Source organism: Crocodylus porosus, unplaced genomic scaffold (genome assembly GCF_001723895.1).
Source record: "Crocodylus porosus isolate Cpor-Errol unplaced genomic scaffold, CroPor_comp1, whole genome shotgun sequence".
Taxonomy (NCBI): domain Eukaryota; kingdom Metazoa; phylum Chordata; order Crocodylia; family Crocodylidae; genus Crocodylus; species Crocodylus porosus.
Window position 1 is genome coordinate 16,182,272 of NW_017728927.1, and position 19,253 is coordinate 16,201,524.

The 19,253-nt window shown below is 39.4% G+C and overlaps 1 protein-coding gene across 3 annotated transcripts in view; it reads right to left on the reverse strand.

Moving 5' to 3' along the window:
* TRRAP (transformation/transcription domain associated protein) overlaps positions 1 to 19,253 on the reverse strand; it is a 136,461-nt gene that overhangs the window by 2,330 nt on the left and 114,878 nt on the right. For all 3 annotated transcript variants that reach the window (XM_019542095.1, XM_019542096.1, XM_019542097.1), the window contains 5 exons: positions 9,342 to 9,567; positions 8,338 to 8,555; positions 4,802 to 4,986; positions 2,256 to 2,459; positions 931 to 1,125 (listed from right to left, as the gene is read on the reverse strand). In XM_019542095.1, the coding sequence (XP_019397640.1) occupies positions 931 to 1,125; positions 2,256 to 2,459; positions 4,802 to 4,986; positions 8,338 to 8,555; positions 9,342 to 9,567 (1,028 nt within the window). The remainder of the gene's footprint in view (positions 1 to 930; positions 1,126 to 2,255; positions 2,460 to 4,801; positions 4,987 to 8,337; positions 8,556 to 9,341; positions 9,568 to 19,253) is intronic.

Here is a 19,253-nt window from a genome sequence, read left to right on the forward strand (position 1 = left end):
GACCTGTGCTCCCAGCTGCTCACTTTTAATGGAAGTCCTGAGCACCCAAATTTTGAATCAGGTCCGAGATATAGAAGCCGCGGCCCCCCAGCAGTCAGCCCTATTTCCAGCTGCATATCTATGAACATCCAAATTAAAGGCCATATCTGAAAGATTATAGGCCAAGTATACTTAGGCAGACGATGCAGGTAATTTGATCAGGATGCAATTTAATTATGGAGAAAGCATGTATCAGCTCCGTGGCGAAGGCAAATTTCAACACTAGGATCTCTGGTCAATATAAATTTTAAAAACACAACTGGAAAAATGTTTCTTAAGTACTTTTTGTGCAGTGCTTGTGTGGTGCAAATTGCTGCCTACAGTGCAAGGTGGCTCAATTTTATAGAGTATTACAATTTAAAAGCAAACTAGCCATTTCCTCAGCAAACTACACTTTGCTAAGAGCCAGAATGCAGCAAGGCACACTACTTTATTGTTAGCATCCTATTCTGCTAAGAAAGTACCAAGATGTATTCCTGTGCACGACATTCCGAAGGATGTAAATGATGCTGCATTTGGCACTTTATCGACTGCTGCTAGATCTGCAAAGATTTAAGGCTAGAATGATAAAACAATTGGTATAAATTAGGATGATGTTATGCTCATTGTATGTATTCCTTCCACCAAGTAAACTGCAGCAATTCCAATTGACTCACGGATTGCTCCTGTTGCAAGTTTTAAAAAGTTAGCGTGGATTTGTCAGCATTTAACTTGTATTCAAAATAAATAGCACTTATGTGATCATGTCTTAAAACTGATCAATGCTCATTCACATACTTCAGTTCAGTACCTAATTACCTTAGCCATGCATACCAACCTACAAAGCATTTTTATTACAGTGAAATTATAACATACCAGTGGACACTGTTTGAGAATAACTACTGTATATACCTTGAAGTTTGGCTGTGCAAAGCAGCGAGCAACTGCAATCATCGATGCAGTCAATGGTCCAGAGACCCCAATAGTAGTAAGAAATTCAGAAATATTTGGTGTTAGACGGAATGGGACTGGTCGATTGGCATCCAGATCTCCAGTAGCATCATTAATATCAAATCGGAAGTATGCTACATTTAGTTTGCCAGTATCCTAGATTTTTTAAGTGAAACACAGGAAAGAAAACTTTCAACAAGGGACAGAAAATCCATTTTTAAAGCCATTGGAAGACAGACATTTGTTTAGTGTTAAATACCCAGATTAGAAAGTTATCTGGAAGTGATACTTCAAGCTAAATCCACATACATCAACTATTTCCCTTGGATTCAGTACCATGACCAAAATGCAGCAAAAGCTATATATGGAAGAATAAAAGATGCTATTTTAAAATGTCACTTATTCAGATGCTTGCCACTTTAACAAAAAATGGCTGTCTGGAATTTGGGATGTCTAGTATTCTCTCACACATGACGTGTGCAGTGAAACCATGCTAAAATATATGGTATCAGAATATCAACCTTAAAGAATGGGTTCTTTTGTGGTGGCAGTGGGCAAGGGATTAGGGGCAGAAAGATAAATCTTCATTCTGCTTGCATCTCAATAAAGTGCTCCATTGTTCACTCTGGTAAGCACCTGAAAGTTACGGATACATAGTGGGGATTAAGGAATCTTTTAATTGCTGTGCAGAGTATAACTCTCCACGCATTAAAATTGTATTAAGATTTTAATATATACCACCTTTGCTCCACTAAGTTGGCAAGTGTGATTTTAAATGCTTATTTCAAGTAGAAAATAAAGTGGCAATGGGAGCTGTATTTTGACTGGATACCAATGCCATAAATGAAAGCGTGAGAATGAAGAATATTAGAAAATAAATATACCCCACAGGAATTTGAAGCACTAAAACAAAGTTTTGTTTTGTTTTAATTAATTTAACTGCTTGATATTTAACACAGAAAAACAAAGTTGTTTGTGAAGAAAGGAATTTCCACATGTCAACGCAAATATCTGCAAGTTTTTAGAGTTTGCTAAATTGTTTTTAATGAGTAAGGTCTCCTTCCAAAATCTAAGACTTCAGAGGGTAAAGTATGCACAATTACCATTTTTTACTGCTGCTTATACAGTGCATAACCACATTTTTAAAAAGCAGGCCTACTGAAATGCTTTTGAGTATGCTCATGCTTGTCAATTTAGCATGCAATATTCATTTCTAAAGGTAAATTAGAAAACTTTGTTTTAATCAGAGAAGATAACAATGTGCATCTGTAATGCATAAAATATACCTGGGCAATCTGTAACATCTCAGGATTGAGCCTATTTAAGTGAAAGATGAACTCTGCAAAGCCAATCAATGCCAACTGAATAGTAAACATCTTTCGAAACGTCCAGTAATCTGTGGCATTTGGGAATGTATGTAGAGCCCACTCCTTAAGCATACTGCGTGGTACCATATTACTTTGAACTTCTTTCAGTATATCACGAAGAACCTAAAAGCAAGACAAATTCAATGATGACAAATTATTTTTAAATCTTAGTATCGTCAAGCTTTTCTTTCCTTACTGCCACCCTTACAGGTGAGATCATCTTAAGTAGAGGTCTTTATTCTAGTAGTTTTTTGACTCCGGTAAACATATTTACAGTAGCACAAAAGTGATGTTGTAGCCATGATGGTCCAGAAATTATGCAAGAGGCAAGGATTTCTTAGAGTGATATCTTCTTCTGGACCAACTATGTAGTCGATAGAGAGACAAGCTTTCAAATGCAAGACCTGAGAAAGAGCGTCTTGCATTTCAAATCTTCTCTAACTCTATCCCAACTACATATGTGGTCCAGTAAAAAGGTACTGCCCTACGAAATCCTTGCCTCTTGTAAACACATTTACTGATTTTGAAAGTGTATATCCCACAGAGTAGCAAAGTCATTCCAAAGCCATCTTAAAAAATGTTTCATTGTCACAAGAGTCGACAGAGCTGCTGCCAGAAAGCTGCTTCGAGATGACAGAAGTCCAGAGACTACGCAGTTACGATGAGTCAACTACTGTTCTACCTTCTAGCAAGCCCCTCAAACAAGGCAGAAGCAAAATAAACTGACATTTGCTACACCTCTCCACTGCACTTCCATATGGCAGACTAATGGAGTGGTACTTTACAAGCTCCATCTTCAAAACTCAAGTTCTGCTGCACATTCATTTCTATAGCCAGCACCAATTCATTCTACTAAACTTCCCATGCCCCCACAATCAGAAACTCCTTGCAAAGTCTCATTTACCGAGTGGAAAAAAAAAGCACTAAGAAACCTAATAGGGTGGCTGACTTCAATCTAAGCTGCCAAAGCCCCTTGCAGACTAATTAAAATCCTTCCTTCTAGGGTCCTGATATGTATATTTGTCACTTCCGTCCATTATTTTCAAAGGCTCCAAAGGTGGTAAGGTCCTCAGACTACACGCAGTCTAAAAACTGAGTACGAGAAGTTCATCTTGGAAGCTCCCATTACAAAGGATTTTGAATCTAGCCCCCACAGTTTACAAAAAAATTTAAAAGGTTGTTCAAACAGGTTGACGAGGATGAAAGACAGACGAGACAAGAGACATGTGGACGTGTTTCTTCTAGAATAATTATGTGAAGACCAAAAATAGCAGACTTCACTTGCGCCCCATTTACAGATGGCAGGTATCACTGTAACAAGGGATTTAACATTTGACAAATACAAAAAACGGTCTGCCTCTGGTTATAGAGGGGCTTCTTTGTAAGAGAAAACGGAAGGTGTTTTTCCTAAATAAGTGGCAGGGAGAAATCTGTCGAATAAAAGAGCCAAAGCAAAGCAAAGAATTCTCTTCCATGGTGGTATAGTGCTACTGCCAAAAGCAGAGAAAAGGCTTGCAATTATTTCTGAAACTGTACATTGTGCAGTTCAACCTTTTCTGGGTTCCAGAGTCCACAAACAGCCCACCATATTTAATTACTGTAGCATATACCAACCTAATTAATTGGAAAAAGAAATAAAGTTAGAATCTGCTGTGCAACAAGGAAGAGAGAATGAAAATCATCCTGGCTTCAATTAAATGACTGTTAAAAAGACTAAGTTTCATAACCTCAAGGTACAATCCTCAAAATAGAAACAGATGTTATATAACACTTCATTTTATTTTGTAACACAGAAAGGCTGAAAGACTGGTTTACAGCAGACAACATTCAGCAGACAAACATATTGTGTATTTTAACAATTAGAATGGCATAGGAATGGCACGGTGCATGCTAAAAAGAAAAATTAAACACCCTCATGCTATCAAAGTCTGATGCCTCATGGAGGTTACAGTGGAATAAGGGGCCTTGCACTTGCCAGGTACTAACATGAATTGGGGTCCAAGCCAATGACAATGGAATATGGTTTCCGTTCGAGTCTGATAAAATGGGTTTAGCTGCGTGCCAAGCAGACATTCACATTCAAAAGTCAGAACTGACGACTGATACCCTTGCATCTAAAAAAACAAAGCTGGCTGAAAAATTTGGGCACTTTGTAGAACAACACGAAGAAGCTTGGACCATATTTGCCATATTGTACCTGTTTATGTGGAAACAGGAGTTTGACTTCTAGTGTTTTCAACTGATACCTTTACACAAGCCTGCAAAGCTTTATTAACTGCATAAGCAGAAGATGCAGTGAGGCTTTTTTGACAGCTAAAATCCCTGAAGGAGCTGCTTGACTACATTTTTTACAATTAATAACACACATGCAATATTTGTAGCAAATACGAAAAAGGAAAGCAAAGCACAGTGTCACAGCGTCCTTAAGAAGTAAGCCTGAATAATATTAATCACATATTCAATACCTGATGGCTAGCCTGAGTCCCTCGTGCTTGGACTGTTGCCAGTCTGTCATAGTAACGAGAAATAGGGTTGTCATGCTCAATGCCTTTCTTGGCACAGCGTTGCTTATATATCTCCACCAGGGAAAGAGAAGAGGGATTGTCTTCAACCAGACGCATCTGTGGAGAGACTGCTACAACACGAGGGACTAAAAATAATTTTGGAAATGGGAAAAAAAAAGAAAAGAAAAAAAGGTTAATGCATAACCAAAACACTAAAACAACCTGAAGAATTAACATGCAAGTATAAGCCCTTAACCACTGCTGTGATAATCAACTGAAGTGTGTCAAGTGAAGATTTTTATTACACTCGTAGCACATTCAAGAGCTTGGTTTAAAAAAAAAAAAAAAAAAAAAAAGGATGAGAGCTGCATTTTTGTTATTTTTACTAGATTTCTTTGCATGATGTATTTAAGTGGAGAAAAAATCATGTTATAGCATTAGTTTAAAAAAAACAAAAAACAAAGAGAGAGAGAGACCAAAAGCACCAAGGGATTCAGGATTCCTATTATGAATCCTGTTTGGAAAAGGTGGCATTTTTATTCAAATAGAAATTTACCTGCTTTGAATACCTATTTACAGTATCCAATTAAAAATCACTCTGGTACTCCTCCAACAGAAAAAAAACTCCAACGTTTGAACAAAAACCCTTAATATTTAATAAAGCATTCAGGAGAACCACAACTGGAGAGGAAAACGTTGCAAGCATTTATAACGGAAGAGACTTTTACAATTAGGCTGTTTACTTAACTGAAAAGATGGAAAGTAACATTTTCAAAAGCACTAAGTGATTTAGGAACTTAAGTTGCATCGGCTTGCAATGGAATCGAAGGTTTTTTAGAATTCTGACCACAGTGCAGCCAGATGTGTACACTACTATCTTTACATTTTGATATGATGTTCAGCACTCCCAGGTGCTGATCCACAGATTCTGGGTTTGCTTTCTGCACTTGTTTTAGAGTTCTGCAACTAGCTTTTCAGAGACATTAAGATTATGCAATCTTGGTCCTTTGATCACCAGGGTAGACTGTTTCACAGCCAGTCATGAAAGTAAAAAAATTATTAACCTCTGTTCATTTTTTATTATAAAAAAAGCTAGGACTTGATTTAAACTTTTTGAAGCCTTTTTTGTTCAATAACTTAAAAACAGCCATTCTTTGTATCAGGCAAACAAATGTCATTAAGAACTGATCCTTCCATTTGTCTCCGAGGGAAAGACTTCAGTTTCTGCCTACACACATCCTGTAGTATGGTGTAATACAACAGGAAAAATGTGTGGGGAAAATTTTCAAAAAGAGATTATAGTTTAAAATTAGCTCCTTTTCCAAATCACACTGCATTGCATTTATCATATTTTGTCTGATATTTAAGGATTAGTTTCCATTTCCATCAGCAAATAAATCTTTCAAGGAGTTTTAATCTCCTGACTTTTTAATTGTTATTTCAGCTGAGCATGGCGTACTTGCCTCCCACTACATAACCCCTAGGTATTTCTTTCCCTAAGGAATTTTAAGAAAGTGCAAGTTTCTCCAGTAGTTTTAAGAAAAAAAATAATTTTAAGTACTAATCATATTAAGGTAGTTGATAGGACTGTTTTTTATTACATCAAATGACTCTAACCGAAGCTGGACATTGTACGACATATTCTACCTGATTTGTGACCAACAATTGATATTTACTTTTTTGGAGAATACATTTCTTTCTACATCTACCCATTCAATTAATTTGATGAACACAGTGCCTCTTCCATGAGCGCTTTTTGGCTGAACATTTTGAATGGGGTCCTCCTCTGTGGACATTAAGGGCTATTTTTTTAAGATGCATCTTGCTTTTGAACCTGTAATTATTTGCAAGTTCACTTTATGTCATCTAATTAACCAAGTCCATTGTTAAACCTGCAAATCAGATATACTTAGTTAAAAATATGAGGATTTATGGATGTAGAAGAGAAGATGATATGAAGACCACTCCTAAAAATATCCTACAGAAGTTTGTGCGATGGCATCTTTATCGTTCCAGAGTCCTGATCTTCAAATTCCCTCGTCCTCAACTCAGTTGCTACCCTTCACCCCCACTAGCTGCATGTCAGTGGAGTTGCACACAACTGTTAAGTGCTTCATGTTCTCCCAAGATCTCTCAAGTTTATTTTCATTCAAAGTTGTTTAGCTGGCAGCTGGAACTTCCCAACAATTTAAGTAATTGGAAAATGTCGAAAATTAACTTCTTGGACTTCTTATTTACATTGCCAAGCAAAGATCTGGGCAGTTTCAACAGAAGCATCTTCTGCAACTGCATCAGGACAACTGAAATTACTGTTAATCACAGCATGAAAGCAGAAAAATGTGCACAGGGACACAGGGAAAGAACTAAGACTCTGCATGCCCTGCGAAAGATCCATAGTTACGTATCTAAAAATCAAACTGGTAGATGAGGCTGCATGTGCAAAGGGAGATCTTACAGAGGAGAGGCAAGGCTGTGACCCTTATGTTCTTTAATTCTAGAGCAGGGGTTGACAACATTTTGGGCAGAGTATCAAAAGCACCCGCAACCTCAACTTGTAAGATGTTGGCATGCCAGGGGTGGGCAGCAGCGAAGTCACGAGGGGCCCAAGCCTTGTTGTGGCAGTGTAGCTCCAGCCCCTTTCCCACCATCCACCCAGAGGTGCATGTGCCCAGCAAAATGCCTTTGAATACCATGCTCCAGCACCCATGCTGGGGGTTGCCCATCTTTGCTCTACACTGTCCAAGTATTTCTAGGCTGTAGCATGGACATCAGGTATCTTCCAAAATTAGCAGTGTAACAAAAGCAAGGCCTTTACACTTATGCATGAAGGAAGCACAAGACCAGGTCTGTGTCATATGTAGTTTACTGAACTCAGATTAGGTAGTATAATGTATGAAAAAATTGTATACATATACATGTGTATATATACCATGTTACACAATACTGTAGGTTTATTATTAAAAGTCAGAATTATTTAGTAATGGCCTCATAGGGAAAATTTAGCAAGAACGTACAGAATTAAAAGTTCTACAAGAAGAGCTATCTTCCAGATGCAAAAGCTTTCCTATAGGCTAGCTAGAAGAGAGGGAGAAAATTTTCAAACACAAGCCAAAACAAAAAAAATCATCACCTGTTAAATACCTACCATGGGATGGGACTACTTATTTCCACAGCAACACATCATGCAGCTCAGCCTCTGCCTTGAACACCACTCAAGACAGATAAATTATACCACACAGTAAGCATTTGTAACCTTCTCTAACCCTGCCCTTCCCCCAGACCCTGTGCATCCCCCTATATTTTTCTTCTTTATGACGTACAGTTTCAGAGCCAGGAGATCCTTTAATCACCTGGAAAGGGGTAGGATTTACTCTGATGCACTCCAATTTAAAGTTTTAGTTTAAATTATCAGAAGATCTTCTCAAGTAACTTTAAGGACTAATTCTGTTTAGTCTCCCCCTCCCCCCCAATAATCTAAATACTTCCTCTTACCATACCTGTGAAAAATAAATGCCTCTTTGTGGTTTCTTTCCTTTTCTCTAAGCAGGGGTTCAAAAGGCGAAGGAGCTGTAATACACGTTCTTCCCTACGAGACTCTGTCAGGCAAGCATCATTCATCACTAAATATGGGTAAATCTTTCCATTATGGCCTCGGATATAGAGTCTTCTGGCTGCAGTGTTGTGCTTCTGCACTATCTCCACTCTAGGCATAAATCTATCAAGAAAAGCAATGGATAAAAGCACCTGAGCTTTCAAAGTCCAGAAGCTTCATTTTTCTCCTCTGAAATGAAAGCAAGACTTTGGAGAGGGGGGAGGAGGATAAAAATGCCATACATAGAGGTAGCAAGAAACACTTACATACAGAACATTTGTAAAACTAACACTAAATTACCAATTCTTTTAAATGAGATGCAACCTGAACACAAGCTAAAATGATTCAATAATCATTTTAACCAAGCTCTGTATCTTGTCAAAGACAGGCACACAAATTTGCATCTTTGTCTCCTCTTCACTTAGAAACAAAACTGCTGACCAAAGGACTCAATTAGACCAGAATCTACTCTGAACAACACCAATGAATCACAAGAGTCTCTGTACTGGTAGTGGAAGTGTCAAATGTACTCCATTTGCACCAATGTGGAAGAAGTCAGCCCATGCCCTGACCTCCCAGGGGGGACCAGAGGCACTTACCAGGGTCTGTGACTTCAGCAGCAGCAGGGGCTGGGCCAACTGAAGTGGTAGCTGCTGTTCATCTGGATTAGTACCCTGGCTGCCCACCCCTTGTTACTCTACTCAGTGAAATGCTGTACGTTACCAGATGAATGTACAACTAGAAGTAAATGGATTACCTCAAGCCATCATAATCATATCATTAGCAATGGCATTAAGTCATCCAGGTATAAACATACAAAATCCAGGAGGCTGGGAAAAAGGAAATTATTTTTTTCCTCTCTGACTTTCCTCAACATACAGCTACTTTTTCCCCCCAGTGGTGACTCACCTTGCAATCTTGATGTAATAATGAGTTGGCTTCGGCATAAGGAATTCTCCAGGAATCTCCACTTCTGCTGTTTGTGCTGAAAAGTTACTTAGAAAACGACACTTCTCCTCTATGAGGAAGAACTTTGGAAGTTGCTTAGTTTTTGCCTCTAGGATTTTGATCCACTTCTTCAGTTTAGAAATCAGACTGTGAAGTTTCATGGAACCTGGTACACTGAAGTCAAAGTCTAAAAGGGAAAAAAAATCTTTAACAATCTGAATCCCATCTGGGATATTTAACTATCAACTATTTGAAGTTGGCATTTTAAAAGATGCTCTTTCATCCACATACCCTCAAGCAAAATATTTTAGGGGCATTGTGTATAGCACATTTACCTATTACGCATTAAAATAAGTTTTAAAAGCATCAGGCTGCTCTTGGTTACAATGCTAAAATGAAAGAATATGCTAAAAAAGGTAGTTGTAGACTGGAAAAGTAACACTGACAAATAATTAACCCTTTTAGCACAAAAAAAATTATATTTCCAAGCAAGCCAGAATACCACATGCAACTGGTGTTCAAGATTTGCTTTTGCTAAATGAACATGAGAAAAAGCTATCTTCTTCAAACAAGCACTGACAAAAAAGTAAGCAAAATTAATTGTGTAAGAAGAGGCTGGACTGTATTTGTTGCATATCAGTAGAGAGCCTCCAGTACAGTGCACTGGGGCTCTAGATGCTATAGGAATAACACCATACAGTTTGTCGGTCCATCCTGTGGCATGTATGATATACAGAGGTTCTGTTTGCAGTTTTACCTCTAAATAAGGCTTATGTTGCCGTTCTAAAATTACTACCAAATGTACAGTAAACCGACAAGGGCGCAAATCACCAGGTCAGTTGTTCTCCTAACCTTTAAAAATCCTCTGGGTCTTTTCCATGTGCTTTCATTATCTACATCTCCCCATTTGCTACCTGCTTCGTGGCCATGGAGACATTAGAAATAGCACTGCACGTAACCGGTTATATTTTGGGTTGATGCAGTCCACTAACACAGGTAGTACGTGATGGTATAAAGAGCTGGATTTCACATAAAAAGGGAAAGAAGATCTGAAACTTGTTTTACGATCTAGCAATATGAACGTCTCTGAGCAAAAATGCATTTTAAATTCAGGTTTTTGTTTTGGTTTTAAGAGACAAATAAACCCAATTGAAGAATAGCCTGGAAGTTCATTTGTCATTTCAAAGCAAATAGTAAAACTGCCGTTTGCTATTTAGAACAATTAGACTAAGTTCTTATCTATTTGGAGCTGAAAACAACATCCCTGATTTCTCCAATTTCATTCCACATTTTGCATGCAGCCAGTAGAACTGCTGAAATTCTGGGCAGGAATGCCAAGAATATACAGGCAACGTCTGCTTAATGCTGTTTTGTTAGTGCTATTTCGCTATAACACTCATTTTAAATTGATACCTGATTTCACTTAGCGCTCAGTGAGTTTCATTATAACACTTGAGATTGCCATCTTGGATAGTCAAATACTTTCAGTTTCACTTAACTCTCGTTTTGCTTAACACTTGGTTTTTCAGGAGCCAATTAAGAGCGCTAAGCAGGGGTTGCCTGTTTGTAAACAGCCAGCTCTCTCTTTTACATCACCACTGTCTCAACCCAGCTTTGCTCTTTTACAGGGTCTGGATCCATGTTCTTTTACAAGCTGATAGATGGAGAACAACCCTGAATCTGATTAAGAACTGAGGTTATATCCTGGTTGACAGAGGGTTTGCAGCCACGCCATAATCACCTTGGTGGAAAACACTCCTCTGAGTGAATGTTTTTACATAGTCTCACAGATCCTCAGCTCATGCAAGTGGCACCTGCAAACAGTGTGTTCCATGGAGACTGTTTCATTCTGGTGGTGACATAGCTTAAGCACTAACATGCATTTATTGCCATATGATCCAAATCTAAGAATACACTCTACTTGGGCATGACGCTGGAGTTGTTCTTACCATAAAAATCAAACTTGTCCACTGATTGCACAGGCTCTTCATACCATTAAGTTAAAAATTCTGTATTTTTATCTTCCAGGCATCTGAGAACCCAGGCCAAGGTACCCAAAAGATACCAGATGTGCATGGCAGAGTATATTATGTTTGTGATGGGGCACAAATTTCCTCACGTTCTAACTATGTGACTGCTGTGGCCAAGCCAGGACCTCGAGCTAAACCGGTCCCAACCCTGCAGATTAGATAGGGGGCAACTGTGTCCTGGAGCCAGGACTACGGTGTGCCAGATCTGAATGCTCAGACGATTGGATCAGACTCGGAATAGCCCCAGGTGCCCTGAAGTTCTAGGGCCATCCTGTGCCAATGCCAACAAGCAGCTGATTGTCAGCAACAGCCCAGAGTAGGCCTAAGACTGGGACAAATACCACACATTTAATTTAAGGTACCGTGCAAATCAGCCAGAACTGTTGTTCAGTGTATGTGGAATGTCTTTGTGGCTGGTTTGCCATGTTACGACATAATAATTGGGTGAACACGTGGCTTGTTGCCATTTATAGCAAAACTAACTTATTAACCATGACAAATTCAGTGTCAGCAAGGGCCCTAAGAATTGCCACAGTGGCTAAGTACAGACAGTCAAAAAGCCTGAAGCTGAATTGATTCCATCTTTGCAGGTTAATCTAAGCTGCGTAGATTGACCCAATAAGTAAGCGAACAGACATTCACTTTTGATTCCAGAAATGCAGCCATATGCCTGCACTGGCCCAGGCCAGAAGTTGGGGGACACTAAAACACACCTCCTTGCATAGTTGGAGGGATTTAACCTAAATCAGTTAAGTCCAATACTACATCCATCCAGGTTGATCTTAAACCTGCTTCAGTCATTTTGAACATGGTTTATGTGCACTGAATTTCAGCTGTGTTACAGAACTGGTTTCTGATTACTTATGCCAGTTTATATGTCATTTCTGTCCATACTCAATATCTGCTACTTTCTTGTGCAAGGACAAGACTTTCACTAACAGGATTGATTACAGAGAACAGCTTAAATAAAAGCACTTTCCTTTCATAGAAAAGAAAAATCGACAAACCCATGTGACAAATGCACTCGTGGTGGACACTCAGATACCACAACGATGTGCACAGAATCCGGACCTATATACAACCTACAAGGAGCTAAGAAGGTGCTTATGGGGTAAACTCCATGAGAGGATGCATCCTAAGTACTGAAAGTTGCACAGCATTTACAACATGCATTCTTGTATACAATCAAAACAGAAACACCGCGTTTTTTAGGTTCACCGTGTTAGAAATGCACTGTACACTGCCTTAGAATCTCTAAGATTTACGGTGAAAGAGAAGAACAATCTCGGATTGTATTATACATGAATCTCTATTATGGCTCAGTGTAACAGATAATTTTCATTAACCTTGTAGTTAATTTCAGTGACGGCCATGTAGAATACAAAAGAACTACTCTTCAGCATATTATGTAAGTATTTTTCTAAGTTCTTAACACAACCTTCCAGCAGCAGACAAATAAGTCAAAGTAAAGGCGTCAAGAGTGTAAAATCTAAGAGCAAAGAACAACTGGATTGTAGCAGGTCTGAGCCAGAGACGGCCATGATGCCCCTGCCTGGCTCTGTCTCTAAGATAGATCTCCCTTGATTACTTGCCCACCATGCTTTGTTCTTATTAAGGATTAGATAAAGGAGGCTGCCCACAGGCCTTAAAGTGAGTCTATGTCTGTGTAATCATCACCAGATCCTTCCTGGACCCCTCTAGTTTCTGTTCAGCCCTCAAGCTCAGTAGGCTCTGCCAGCCTATACGTGCCTCTGTAGGGTCACCTGCAACCTTAAGGGCTCATTGCATGGTTCCATCCTTCTCCGCATCATCCCCCATGGGTATTATCGCCCATTAATATTTATGGCTCTGGTACTTCCTGGACCCTTGGCCCATCCCAGGCTCTGGCCCTGCCTCCAGCCAATGGAACTGGCTGTGGTCCCTCCTGGGCCCTGGCTCTGATCTTAAGCCAGCTGAGATCTTCAGGCTCTTCTGCTCTGGCAGTCTCTGGCTGTTTAGACCTCCTTTGGACCCATTCTCTCTCTCAGCCCTACTCTGGCTTTCTAGACTTTCTGATCACCTTCCCAGCACCTCTCTGGGCCTTGAGATCATGGATCTCCTGATCCCACTCTGGGCTCCTGCAAGTTGGCCTTGGAGCCTGCACTCAGCAGGGCTCAAGGCTAAACACTGGTGGCTACTTAATTAAAAGCACCTGTGCCCTCTGGCTGGCATTCAAATCTTCTCCCAGCTTAACAAAGCCACAGACACCTGCCCCTCTGTGCCCCAGGTACCTTCCTCTAAGTCTGTTCAGGAGCCCTGCTGCCAGGAGCTCCTCATATCTTGTTTCTTCAGGGTTGAACTGCCTGACCGGCTGGCATTGAGGGCTTATATCCCAGCCTGTTCCTGGTCAGGTGAGTCCTAATCAGCCTCCTTTGCCACCTGCAAGCTGCCTTTCAGGATGCTTGCCTTCTTAAAAGGCAAAGCACAGGCACACCCAATGCCCTCTTACATGCATCAAAATTTGACTAAACACCTATCCAGAGTGGGCTAATAATGAAGTAATTATGAACAGACTCCAGTAGCTGTATATCAGTACGAGGCAAATTTTCAACCAAAAACACAAATAGGTCATAAAAAGCTGATGTGTGTGCAAACCTTAAACATCCTCTACAAACAGGTTATACAGAATCATACATATGCATACTACATATACACACACACACACACACACACTGGATGAATTGGCTTTATACAATTTAGCCATAGATGGTTCTCCCTCAGGTTTCAAAGGGTGACAGTGTTGTGCTTGTATATATGCACTCAAGCAAGCCCATGTGCACACACACGAAAACAGGTCACTTAGAAGCACAACTGCCATAAATAATCTCTTGCTCATAACATACAGCACACTATATGCCCATAAAAATGGAAGGTTGAATTTAATCTGGCACCTAAGGATGCAAGAGACATAAATATTATTTTAAACAATTTTTTAAATAAAGTTGCATGACTGGGGATTTTTTATTTTTCCATTCCATTTTTAAAGTCAACTTCACTTAGGATATATTTGTTTTGTGTTAACTTTACATTTTATATCCTGCTAACTTTATACTAACAACTCCTCTAAACATTCCCAGAGCAACACTGGCACATAGTGCAATGATCAGGCACTAAATATTTTTAGCATGAAAATCTCCTATATTAAACAACAGCAAACACACACAAAATTTGTAATTTCTATGAAAAATATCTATAAGGGGAATAAGCAGTTTCCTAGTCATGGTCATAAGAAATAATTCTGTGCTAGCATCTTAAATTATCGTAATATTTAATTGACAGGCTCTTCTTTTTAGAATACTGTATGTGGTATACCTGACAACTGCAAATAACATTGTAAAAATATCAGATTATAATTCCAAGTCTACCCTCTAGTGAGCAATGTGAGTAAATCACTTTCATGAAGTATAACAATAGTATCTGCTGCCTCATTTACCTCCGACTTCCTGAAGCACAGAAAAAGTTCCCAAATTGCACCTCCTTTTTGACTAATGATAGGCAAATAGCCAAAAACGTGCAACACCATCAGATATTTCTTTTTCTTAAACCAAGCCATTCTTTTCTCCACAGGAATCACTCGAGTTTGCTGAAAATGCCTATTTTCAGATGGTTTGGTTTTGTTTCTCAGTAGCAGATGGGAATGACAGAAAGTGAGCTCTATTAGTCTATTTGTTTTGTGTCATGCAGGCTCCATGCGGAGCCCATCTTAGAAAAAAAACCACACACGCAACTTCTGCTATAAGGAGAAAACTACCATTAGCAATCACTGTGGTGCAAAGCTCTAGTATACTACTTTGCAGACAGCTTAACTTGATGTTTTATGCATCTGTTTCAACCACTACTAAAAGCCAATTCTTGCTTCTCAGATTAGTTCAAGATCCAATCAGCTCAATGAAGACCCCCACAACCAAAGAATATAAACAAAGAGCACAACAAGAATGGACTAAGAAAGTGGAGATAACCCTAAATAACATCAAGTTGATGCACCATTTCTTTACAACCTGGATACCTGACACCGTTTCTTTATAGTATTTATCTGAAATAAAAAAATACTTTTGTTCACAGCAAATACTGTTATCATCAATAGGGTAAAAAAAGTTACTTACTATGATTACCCGTGAAGTGCAACCAGATATGCAGAGTCATAACTGTCCAAGAGATGGTCATGAAGGCTTTAAAATATCCCAACAGTCTTCTTCTGGCATAAAGGATCCTGGGCATGTGTGTAGGGAATGCATCTCTAACCATCGTCTAATTCTTTTCACTAATTCAAGAAATCTTCAAGAAACGAATTCAGGTAACTTTAACTTAGTGATGCTCAGCTAGGGTGCACCCTAGAGTGTTCCGAGATCCTTTTAAGGGTGCTGCTCAAACAATTACTACATCCCTCAACAGAACCATCACCATTCCTGGATCTTACACCTGCACCTCCAGAAATGTAATGTCTCATCTAGTGCACCAAATGCCCTGATGGAAAATCTGTAGGAGACACTGACCAACAACTGCATACCAGAATGAATGCACACTGAAAATCCATCACAGACACGAATATCCAATTACCTATGGGGGCACACTTCTCACAAGAAAACCACTCTCTCTCTCCAATCTCTCACTTCTAATCCTCTAAGGGAATTTACAGAACACCTTTCACAGGCAAGCCTATGAACTTCACTTCAACAACCTACTGGATACAAAAAACCATAAGGTAAATATAGACATTGGATTTATGACACATTATAAACCTGCCTAACATCTGACTCCCCAGGTAACCTCGCTATGTGTACCAACAATATTCATTCCCCTTTCTCCTTCCTACCTGTTTCTCACTCATTGACTGCCTCAATTTACAGTTTCACTGACTGGCTCTCTCACATGCATACTGGCTTCTTTACTATTTCATCCAGGAAAAGCACAGGCCAACTACAGATGCCTCCTCAGCCTGACAAAGGGTATTTGTACCTGAAAGCTTGCAAAGAAGATTTTTCCCAACCATTTTTAGCTGATCTAATAAAAGAGATTGGATTGACCCAAAAAAACCTTATCTGTTCAATATTAGTTCTTTTTAGGTGTGCAAACACATATACATGATTCACAAGAAATCCAGAGGATTTCACATAGGAATCCATAGTGTCCAAAACATTTTGACCTGATGTGGTCTGAGTTCTTTGTTATAGAAGAACAGCCTTATTAAATTTTCCATAGTGAAAAACACAAATGAAAGCAGAGATGGTATTTTCTGAAGGGGGACATAAATCTAATGACAGTTGAGAACTTTGTCTTAAACTGAAGAAGGTCAGAAGGTGGGTTAATGCACAGTAATGATTCAAGGCCTACCGTTTTCCCTCCTCCAAAGTGCTCACAAAATTATAGTCCTTCTCAGTAGCCATATAGTTTGAGATAGCCCAAGTATAGGACTGTGGTTAGGGAGATCTACTCTCAACAGATGAAGTAGGAAATTCAACACCAAGGTACAAAACAATGGCCTCTTTCGCTAGCGTGAAACTAGAAATGTTTACTTTTACTTTCTCTCACCTTATCTTCTGAATGATCTTCCTAAAATGGAAATGGCAAGATTAAATACAGTAAACCCTTCAGCAACCCATATGCAAACACATCCAACTTGAGTGACCTGAATTCTGCTTCCTTTGTGAGGCACTGGACCTGCTCTCAGTTCTAATAACTACCAGCTGACCAAGAGGTATCAGAAGAGCTTTTGAGAAGTTCAAAGTAGTGAAGTTACAAGAGACTGATGTTATCCTTCCTCCGCATGGAGTTCCATGTGCCCAGCACCACTGTGTGTTCTAGAATAGATGAGCTCCCCACATCACAGGTTAGCATCTGATATGAATAACTGAGGATTTGGAAACCAGACAGAAAGAGATCCATGTGGATGTTGCTTGCAATTATGCACCACATCAAAAATTTCAGTTCCTTGTTTGGAACCTGCACCTTACCTTCCATGAACTGCAGTGAACAATACCACATCCTTGTATGAGGTAGAACATTACAGACAGAGTCACTCTTATGCAACACTCAAAGGCCCAGGAGCTGGAGGTAATTCAGGTTAGAAAGTTTTTTTTTTTATTTTGGGGGGAAGCTGATTTAATTTCCTTAGTATAAATTTGTCTTAAATCTTGTAAATGTTGGTGTCAAAAAGGGAGCACTGCTTTGATTCTTATATACTGATGTCTGCAGACATGCTCATTATTGCCTAAGCAAAAGTATTATGTAGGAAGATATTTCAACAGTAGATCTGGGTTGCCAAGACCACTACATAATCAATTAACCAGCTCCAACGGAGATGGGGGGGATAGTTTAAACTGCTCAGTAATGCCACAAACTATGTTAAAACTAAGCTGGAAAAGAAAACAGTTGGGGGGGGGTAAAGTTAGTCCTTACTAATTATTGCTGCAAAAGCAAAGATTTGGCAGGGAGCCAAAGGAAGCGAGTAAAACCAGAATGGGCCACACAGTAACAGTGAAGTTTTTCCAGAAGGGAAAGGAAACAGCGAAACATCACCAAAATCTGGGAGAGACTGCAACAGAGAAACCAAAGGCAGCTTTGACTCTTCTTAGTGAAGCATACACTTTGAAACCATAGCAATGGAAAAAAAAGAAAAAAAAATAAGAACACAACATCTAGGTTCTATTTTCTTTTAAAATCGCATGCATGGAAATTCTCTTCCACTTTGCCAAGGTCTCTGATAGGGCTTCATACTTCTTCAAAGAACCTTTCCAAACTGTATTAAAATGACCTTTACAGCGTTTGGGATCCAGTGTGAATCTCAGTGACAGGAAAAGAAGAAATCCAGTGGCATGGAAAGCAGAACCTCAGTTAAAGAATCATTTCCAGAAGACTAGGAAACCAAGACTATGAAGGTCAGCCAGGATCAATAAACAAACTCGTAGTTCCCAGCCTCTTCCCTAGGAGATCCTATACCTTTCTCTTGAGGCAAAGAAGAATCTGAAAAGATGCTGGTTTCAATGACGAGTGAGGAGAGACTCAAGTTATCAAATTAAAAACCTCAAAATAAACAAGAGCCTCTTTTCCACTTTACAGAGGGAGTACAGAGTGTCAAGGATTATTACTTCAGAAAAGAAAGCAGAAAACCTCAGTTTTCCCCACATCTCACTTATCCTCTTCCAGAAATCTGCCTGTTGATACGTGATTTGCGCGCATGCCAGAAGGCAGCAGAAGCCCAGACGAAGCTCCTTCTTGCAGCTAAGCACAACTGTGGCACGGCTCACTTTCTATGGCTCCTGGGATTAATTTTTTTTTGTTTTGTTTTGTTTTTTTTTTATGTGAAGCATTTGGGAAACTGTGTCTGCTCTGCTTGGCCAACTGCACTATATTGGGAAAGAGAAGGAACCAAGTACAGGAGGCAATCCTGTTCAAGGCACTGTTCTTTCAAAGTTTAACAAAGGGAGGAAGAGCTCCCCTCACTATTGATATATATTTTGGCTTTTTAAAGATGTAGCAGACCAGATGGAGAGGGAACTCACTGCTTGGATATACGTGGGGAATACTGAGCCAGGCTGAAAAGGTCACGTCCAATCTGTGGAACCTCATGGGGATACCTGAGCTGCCTTTATTAAGTGCAGGAAGCAAAAACTATGTCAAATGTGGGAGAAAGAGGTCAGAGAACAGCAAAATATTATTTTAAAGTATATAACAATAGTCTCCATGGTTAATCTAGAAATAACTTAAAGTAATAATTTACCTTTATACAGATTCTTACCATAAACAGTAGGGCTGTGCGACGCTTCAGGTGCCAATTAGATTCGGAGGAGGTTTGACCCTATTTGGC